Consider the following 8,632-nt stretch of genomic DNA (forward strand, 5'->3'; position numbering starts at 1 on the left):
CTAAAGGAGACTATAGTCAATGTCGATTAGCAACCCAATTTAGATGGCTGATAAATGGTATGAAGTGTTTAGGTATAAGACTTGATAATGATATAAAGAATTTATATAAATTTAATTATTTTCCACTATTGAAAAAAATTCAAGAAGATCTTGACAAATGGATGATATTACCAATAACATTAGTGGGTAGAGTCAATGTTGTAAAAATGAATATATTTCCTAGATTTCAGTATTTATTCCAAACACTACCAATACAACTGCCACAGAAATTTTTTCAAAAGTTAAATAAATGTGTGAGGAAATTTCTTTGGAAAGGTAAGATGTCAAGAATATCATTGGAAAAATAGACATGGAAATTTGAATTAGGAGGGTTACAACTTCCAAATTTTAAGAATTATTATAAAGCAAATCAACTTAGATTTATTGCATCTTTCTTTGACGAGTGCAGTGTAGGTTCACAAGGTTAATTCCCGGGATGGCGGGATTGTCATATGTCGAAAGATTGGAGCGACTGGGCTTGTATACTCTGGAATTTAGAAGGCTGAGAGGGGATCTTATTGAAACATATAAGATTATTAAGGGATTGGACACGCTGGAGGCAGGAAACATGTTCCCAATGTTAGGGGAGTCCAGAACCAGAGGCCACAATTTGAGAATAAGGGGTAGGCCATTTAGAATGGAGTTGAGGAAAAACTTTTTCACCCAGAGAGTGGTGGATATATGGCATGCTCTGCCCCAGAAGGCTGTGGAGGCAAAGTCTCTGGATGCTTTCAAAAAAGAGATGGATAGAGCTCTTAAAGATAGCGGAATCAAAGGTTATGGGGATAAGGCAGGAACTGGATACTGATTGTGGATGATCAGCCATGATCACAGTGAATGGCGGTGCTGACTCAAAGGGCCGAATGGCCTACTCCTGCACCTACTGTCTATTGTCTATTGAACGAAAACCGGCATGGATTAGAATAGAATTAGATAAGATAGGAGAAAATATACCCGAAGATTTTATATATAAATGGGAATCTAAATGGCTACGGGAAAAGAAAGAATCTCCTATATTAAAACATTTGATTGATCTATGGAATAAGATAAATGTTGATGATGAAATAAAGAAATCTTTATTAGCAAGGGGACCTTTGATCCAAAACAGACTTATTCCTTTTACAATGGACAATCAACTTTTATATAATTGGTACCAAAAAGGGATTAGATGTATAGGAGACTGTTATGAAGGAGGTATATTGATGTCAGTTGAACAATTAAAGAATAAATATAAAATATCAAATAACACTTTCTTTTGTTACCTTCAATTAAGGACTTACTTAAGAGACAAACTGGGTCAAACAATGTTTTTGCCGAAATCTAAAAGAAATTGAAATTTTAATTCAAAAAGGAAAAATTAAAAAAATTATTTCTTTTATGTATAATCTGATTCAAAAACAGACATTTAAACAAGGAATTCACAAGACAAAACAAAAATGGGAAATGGATTTGAGTATTAATATTGATGAAACAAATTGGTCAAGACTATGTCTTGACAGTATGACAAATACAATAAATGTTTGACTCAGATTAGTACAATATAATTTTTTACAACAATTATATATTACACCGCAAAAAATAAATAGATTAAATTCAAACTTATCTGATCAATGTTTTCGGTGTAATCAAGAAATTGGTACTTTTTTACATTCAACTTGGTCTTGTTCCAAAATTCAACCTTTTTGGATAAATTTAAGAGTTTTATTGGAACAAATTACTGGAACTCAACTTCCACATAACCCTATATTATTTTTATTAGGTGACGTTGAAGGGATAAAACCGAAACTTAAATTGAATAAATACCAGAAAGAAATTATAAAAATTGCATTGGCAGTAGCCAAGGAGGCTATAGCAGTTACTTGGAAATCAGATTCGTATTTAAGTATGGATCGTTGGAATAATGAAATTTTTAGCTGTATTCCACTTGAAAAAATTACTTATAATTTAAGAGATAAATATGATACATTTTTGAATATTTGGCGCCCTTATTTACAAAAGATAGGTTGGCATATCTAGGTGCTCCGATGATAAAGATGTCGGTCCTTTGGGGAAAGTAACAAATAAATATATTAAATTTATTTCGAATCCCATGGAGCATCAAACCATAGAACCAGAGAAACTACAGCACAGAAACAGGCCTTTTGCCCCTTCTTGGCTGTGCCGAACCATTTTCTGCCTAGTCCCACTGACCTGCACACGGACCATATCCCTCCATACACCTCCCATCCATGTATCTGTCCAATTTATTCTTAAATGTTAAAAAAAGAACCCGCATTTACCACCTAGTCTGGCAGCTCATTCCATACTCCCACCACTCTCTGTGTGAGGAAGCCCCCCCTAATGTTCCCTTTAAACTTTTCCCCCCTCACCCTTAACCCATGTCCTCTGGTTTTTTTCTCCCCTTGCCTCAGTGGAAAAAGCCTGCTTGCATTCACTCTATCTATACCCATCATAATCTTATATACCTCTATCAAATCTCCCTTCATTCTTCTACGCTCCAGGGAATAAAGTCCTAACCTATTCAACCTTTCTCTGTAACTGAGTTTCTCAAGTCCCGGCAACATCCTTGTAAACCTTTTCTGCACTCTTTCAACCTTATTTATATCCTTCCTGTAATTTGGTGACCAAAACTGAACACAATACTCCAGATTCGGCCTCACCAATGCCTTATACAACCTCATCATAACATTCCAGCTCTTATACTCAATACTTCGATTAATAAAGGCCAATGTACCAAAAGCTCTCCTTACGACCCTATCTACCTGTAACGACACTTTTAGGGAATTTTGTATCTGTATTCCCAGATCCCTCTGTTCCACTGCACTCCTCAGTGCCTTACCATTAACCCTGTATGTTCTACGTTGGTTTGTCCTTCCAACGTGCAATACCTCACACTTGTCAGTATTAAACTCCATCTGCCATTTTTCAGCCCATTTTTCCAGCTGGTCCAGGTCCCTCTGCAGGCTCTGAAAACCTTCCTCACTGTCTTCTACACCTCCAATCTTTGTATCATCAGCAAACTTGATGATCTAATTTACCACATTATCATCCAGATCATTGATATAGATGACAAATAACAATGGACCCAGCACTGATCCCTGTGGCACACCACTAGTCACAGGCCTCCACTCAGAGAAGCAATTTTCTACCACCACTCTCTGGCTTCTTCCATCGAGCCAATGTCCAATCCAATTTACCACCTCTCCATGTATACCTAGCGACTGAATTTTCCTAACTAACCTCCCATGCGGGACCTTGTCAAAGGCCTTACTGAAGTCCATGTAGACAATATCCACTGCCTTCCCTTCATCCACTTTCCTGGTAACCTCCTCGAAAAACTCCAACAGATTGGTCAAACATGACCTACCACGCACAAAGCCATGTTGACTCTCCCTAATAAGCCCCTGTCTATCCAAATGCTTGTAGATTCTGTCTCTTAGTACTCCCTCCAATAACTTACCTACTACTGACATTAAACTCACCGGCCTATAATTTCCTGGATTACTTTTCGATCCTTTTTTAAACAACGGAACAACATGAGCCACTCTCCAATCCTCCAGCACTTCACCCGTAGACAGCGACATTTTAAATATTTCTGCCAGGGCCCCTGCAATTTCAACACTAGTCTCCTTCAAGGTCCCAGGGAACACCCTGTCAGGTCCCGGGGATTTATCCACTTTAATTTTCCTCAAGACAGCAAGCATCTCCTCCTTTTCAATCTGTACAGTTGCCATGATCTCACTACTTGATTCCCTCAATTCCATAGATTTCATGCCAGCTTCCTTAGTAAATACAGACACAAAAAACCTGTTTAAGATCTCCCCCATTTCCTTTGGTTCCTTCATGTGGAAACCTTCCAACATCCAGGCAGTCTTTCTTTCTTTTTTTTCCTTTTTCTTTTCTTTTAGGTAGGGGTATATTTCGGGGGGGAGGGGGGAGGGTAGATATTATTATTTCATGTAATCAAGTTTGAAAACTCAAAAAAAATTATATATAAAAAAAAGAATATGGCCGGAGTCCAACAGCAAAAGGTTCAATATCCGGTTTACAAACACGTTCCTCGATCGTAGTATGACCAGGGTTGCACCATCTGTTGTTAACCAGAACAGTAAGCACCCAACTCCTTTACGCTTACCGCTCTCAGTGCACTTCCGGTCAGCCCGAACGGTCTGGAAGCCCTCCATGGAAACATTTTGGTCGGGTGTGTCCTCGTGCAGCCACGTTTCAGTAAAACACATAACACTGCTCTCCCGAAATGTTCTCTGACTCCTGTCTAGCGCCGACAAGTTGTCCATTTTATTACCCAGCGATCTCACATTGCCCATGATGAGAGAGGGGAGACACGGCATATAACTCCTCTTCTCCATAAGTCTCTGTTGTCTTGACCCGGTCCTTTTTCTTTGCCTTTTTGATCGCCCTCTGCATCCTCTGTGTATTTTCCTCCAGATTTGAGCCTGGATGTCCACCGCTCTGTTCGCTAAACCAGCCTGCATGAGCGCAATCAGCTGGTCTCTGGAATAAACAATGCAACCATACTGCTGCCCGCTAATGAAACGTGTCCGGATGTAACTATTTCCAGCGCTAAAAACCCAAATAAAACTCTCCACCGGCATGTTAGAGAGGGTGCAGCTTCATCATGTTACCGTGAAAAAAAACAAAATAACCTAAGTTAAAAAAAGTAAGAAAACTAGTTGGAGCGGCTGTAACAGGCTGCACGCACGACCTGCGCATGCGCACTAGATAATTTGTTAATTTACTAGTGGTAATATTATTTTATGTGCTCTATGTGTGAGTGCATCTTATCCTGTTGTGCACCTTGGTCCGAGAAATGTCTCGTTTGGCAGTATACACGTGTACAGTTGAATGACAATAGACTGAACTTGAAGAGAAGGGTAAGATTGATCTTGGTGTTGGTTAAAATGTGGGCTGAAGGACTCCGTACTGTGCTGTCTTCTGTGTTCAGGACATTAAAGTCGAAAATGACATTAAATCAAACCTGATTTGGATTCATTCCACTGTCATTGACTCCATTCAAATTTCAAAGCCCAACTTTAGATGGCTCCTTTTCTTCCTCTGTTACTAATCTCAACTTCATCATGTAATGATCACTATTACCTTTTTTACTTTCCCATGTTGATGGTTGGAAGGAAGATTATTCCGGTATTTCTGTAGTGATCTGGGGGACTTCGAACTTATTTGTGGCTGACCTCTCACATCTCCCTCTCTTGTTGATTTTCTTTCAGGGACCTTCGCAGACCTTTGGCACTAATGCGCTCAACATCCTGTCCTCCTCGGAAAACAGCCGCCCCAGCTCAGCGCCCAACCTCAGCATCGACAAGCGCCTTTCAGCGGAATCCTCGGCATCAGAGCCGGTAAAGTGGGACCGGTCGACCAGCCCCGACAGCAATGACAGCATCTCGGAGGAGCTCAACCACTTCAAGCCTATCATCTGCTCACCCTGTACACCGCCCAAGAAGCTACCAGATGGTAGGCTCCTCAAGCCCAGGATCATTAAATCAACGCCCCGGAACCTGTACAGCCACCTGCATAAGGCAGTGACCACCTACGAGGTGAGCCCCAAGATCCTGGAGAAGTGGGGGCAGATCCTCCAGGACCGGCACAAGGGGAAGACTGCTTCCAAGGGTACCCTGACCTCCGAAGAGGAGGAGGACAATGAGCGGTCTGGCCGGCCGGTACCTGAATGTGGCATCCCAGAGGTGGAGACCGCCACCGCCTCACACCCCCGCACCTCTCCTGTGCTCAGCCAGCTGGAATCACGAACCTCGCCCTGGCCTGTGGACTGTTCAGACTTTGCAGAGGTGCCGGACTCGGTGCTGGAGAATCTGGAGTGGGAATCAGTAGGGGGCAGTGCCGGGGCAAGCCCCCTTCAAAACCAGAGTGCAGAGCGGAAGCAGAATGGGGCTCTCCACCTGACCCCCACTTGTCCCGGGCGGAGGGCCTGCAAGGGTGGAGTCACCAACGCCAGCGGTGGCGGGCAGGACCGCCCATCCTCTCGGTCACGCCCACACCACAGCAGGAAGCGTCGCTGCAAGACCAAGCACGCGGCAGTGGAGGCCAGCAAACGGCCGAGGCTGAGCCCGACGAGGAATGCCGGCAAGGTGGGCATGGCACTGACCAGTGACTCGGACCAGGCCCGGCAGGAGGATGAGGATCGGAAGCTGGCTCAGAGACTGCAGCGCCGGTTCGACCTGGAGCGGACCACGGTCAACCGGAGGAAGGGCAGTAAGGACAGTTACCCACTGCGGACAAAGGTCATCTCCAACACCGACTAGCAGGGGCGGCGTTGCTCTCCTCGCGCCCCCAGCTCTTCCCGTCGCTGTTCCATGTATAGCCATTACAGGAAAATACAGCCCTGCAGTGCACACTCTCCTAACAAGCTGTGGTCTTGATGCTTTGCCTATGAGCTCAACTGTTGATTGTGCCCATCGCCCCAGACAACCGAATTCTGCTGTTGAGTGGGCAGTGCTTGCTGAGGTACACACTCCGACCAGGAGGAGTGGTGTGAAGCAACAGTACTTCACAAATCATGTACCAGCCCTGCCTGTACTTTATTTTTTATACAGGGGAACAATTTCACTTTTTAAATATTGTACATTTCTCTCGGGTTCCAACAGGGAGTGGCTGGATGGTGTGTGAATCCTACCCCATCCGGTACCTGGTGAGGGTTTGACTAAGCCCATTCCTGTTGGGGTTGATTAATGGAGAGCTGTGATGTTCTGGCAGCTGTTTGGGAAAGGTCGTTACCTGTGTCAGGCACAGGTATAAGATTAGAGAGACCTAAAAAAGACCCAGGAAGTAACTTTACACAGAGGGTAGTGAGCTGCCGGAGGAAGTGGTCAAGGTCGGTCCAGTTGCAGGATTTAAGCGGCATTTGGATAGGTTCATGGAGGGGAGGGCCTTGGAGGGTTATGGGCCAAACACAGACAACTAGCAGGAAGGAGTCTGTGGTCGGCGTCGACAGGTTGGACCGAGGGGCCTATTGGTATGACTATTGACAGGGCTAAAAAGCTGACACAGTAGCCTAATGCTATTACAGCGCCAGTGACCCAGGTTCAATTCCTGACGCTGTCTGTAGGAGTTTGTATGCTCTCCCCGTGACTACATGGGTTTCCTCCGGGTGCTCCGGTTTCCTCCCACATTCCAAAGATGTACAGGGTAGTTGATGAATTGATTACATGGGTGTGAGTGGGTGGCGTGGGAGGTCCATATCACTACACAGCAAAATAATCTCAGTCAGCTCCGGATGCTGATGGTGGTATCTGAGCTCTCCTGTGGGCAAATCTACAGCACTGTCCCCCACTATCTCTCCCATTCCACCAAAATATGTTGGTTATCCATCGTATCCAACAATGACAGGAGACCTGTGTGGGAGAGTTTTTAAAGTGGAAAAGCTGTTACACTGGGCAGTTCCACTCTCTCGACCTTGGGTTCCGGGTCCAGAGGTGCGAGTAGTCATCACCACTGGGGTCTTTCTTGGTGCCTTTTCATGCCCTTTGCTCTCCACAGAGTATTGCAGAACCGCCTCTGGGCCATTGGATCTCACTGTAGATCTCATCTGCCCAGTCCGTCAGAGCTGACTTTGTATGCTACACAGGCACCTCCCTATCTCACCAGGGTATGAGGCCACCTTCTACCCTCACCTGTCGAATGTGGCCACTATCGCACGCAGACAGCTACTTGGAGCCAAAGGTGAGTGAGCTGCCCCACAATGGACCTGTCAAGTCCCTTCAACAGGCTTACTGTCCCTCCCTGGACACCCCATACACCATCAAAATATACTACTCTCTTTAAGGGTTGAGGAGACCCCAGGCCACTTTGCCTGTCCTGCTCTGAAACTACAAGCATACTAACAGTTAACTAAAAACCCACATGGTGCGATAAATGACGGGAGTGAAACTTGTGCACCCTATCATCCCTGCCCTTTGAAATCTACAGAAGATTTATAAGCACAGGTATTTTTAAGGTTGTTTAAAATGATCCACTTGCCACAGGTTCCTCTGGGATTCCTGACTGGATTTGGCTTGGTATGGTTCGCCTCATAGGTGCTCTCTAATGCTTTTTCAGCTGAGAAACATTTGTACTATTACTAGAAGTTGGTTCAGCAGGGTACCTTATTCTGAACTGATTTTAAAATGAGCTGCTTGGTTAATGCTGTGAGTATAGTAATGCAGTGTGTGTGAGCCTGAGGAGATCCTCCATTGTGGGCCAGCAACATCTTTGTGTTTGGACACCACAATTTTAGTCATAGATCAGCATGGGGATAGGCCCAGCTAGGCCATGCTGACTACCAATCGTCCATTTATGCTAATCCTGTTTTATTGTCCTCTGTTCCCATCAGCTTCCCCCAGATTCTACCCCTCATACCAGGGCCAAATTGGATGTAGCATGAAATAGGAGCATCCGGTGGGAAACCCACACAATCGGAATCAAATTTAATTTTACTGGCAGATGTTGTGAAATTAGTTGTTTTTTAAGCACCAGTACATTGCAATATGTAATTTAAAAATATAAATTACAGAAAGAAATATATAAATTGAATTAAATAAGTTGTGCAAAAAGAGCAAAAATAATG

The 8,632-nt window shown here is 44.0% G+C and overlaps 1 protein-coding gene across 1 annotated transcript in view; it reads left to right on the forward strand.

Annotated features, from left to right (window-relative positions):
* The window catches only part of rnf169 (ring finger protein 169), a 64,223-nt gene extending 55,591 nt beyond the window's left edge, over positions 1–8,632 (forward strand). Inside the window, exon 6 of the mRNA XM_072262479.1 lies at positions 5,283–8,632. Coding sequence (XP_072118580.1) covers positions 5,283–6,332 — 1,050 coding nt within the window. The 3' untranslated portion in view covers positions 6,333–8,632. The remainder of the gene's footprint in view (positions 1–5,282) is intronic.

Source organism: Mobula birostris, chromosome 7 (assembly GCF_030028105.1).
Source record: "Mobula birostris isolate sMobBir1 chromosome 7, sMobBir1.hap1, whole genome shotgun sequence".
Classification (NCBI taxonomy): domain Eukaryota; kingdom Metazoa; phylum Chordata; class Chondrichthyes; order Myliobatiformes; family Myliobatidae; genus Mobula; species Mobula birostris.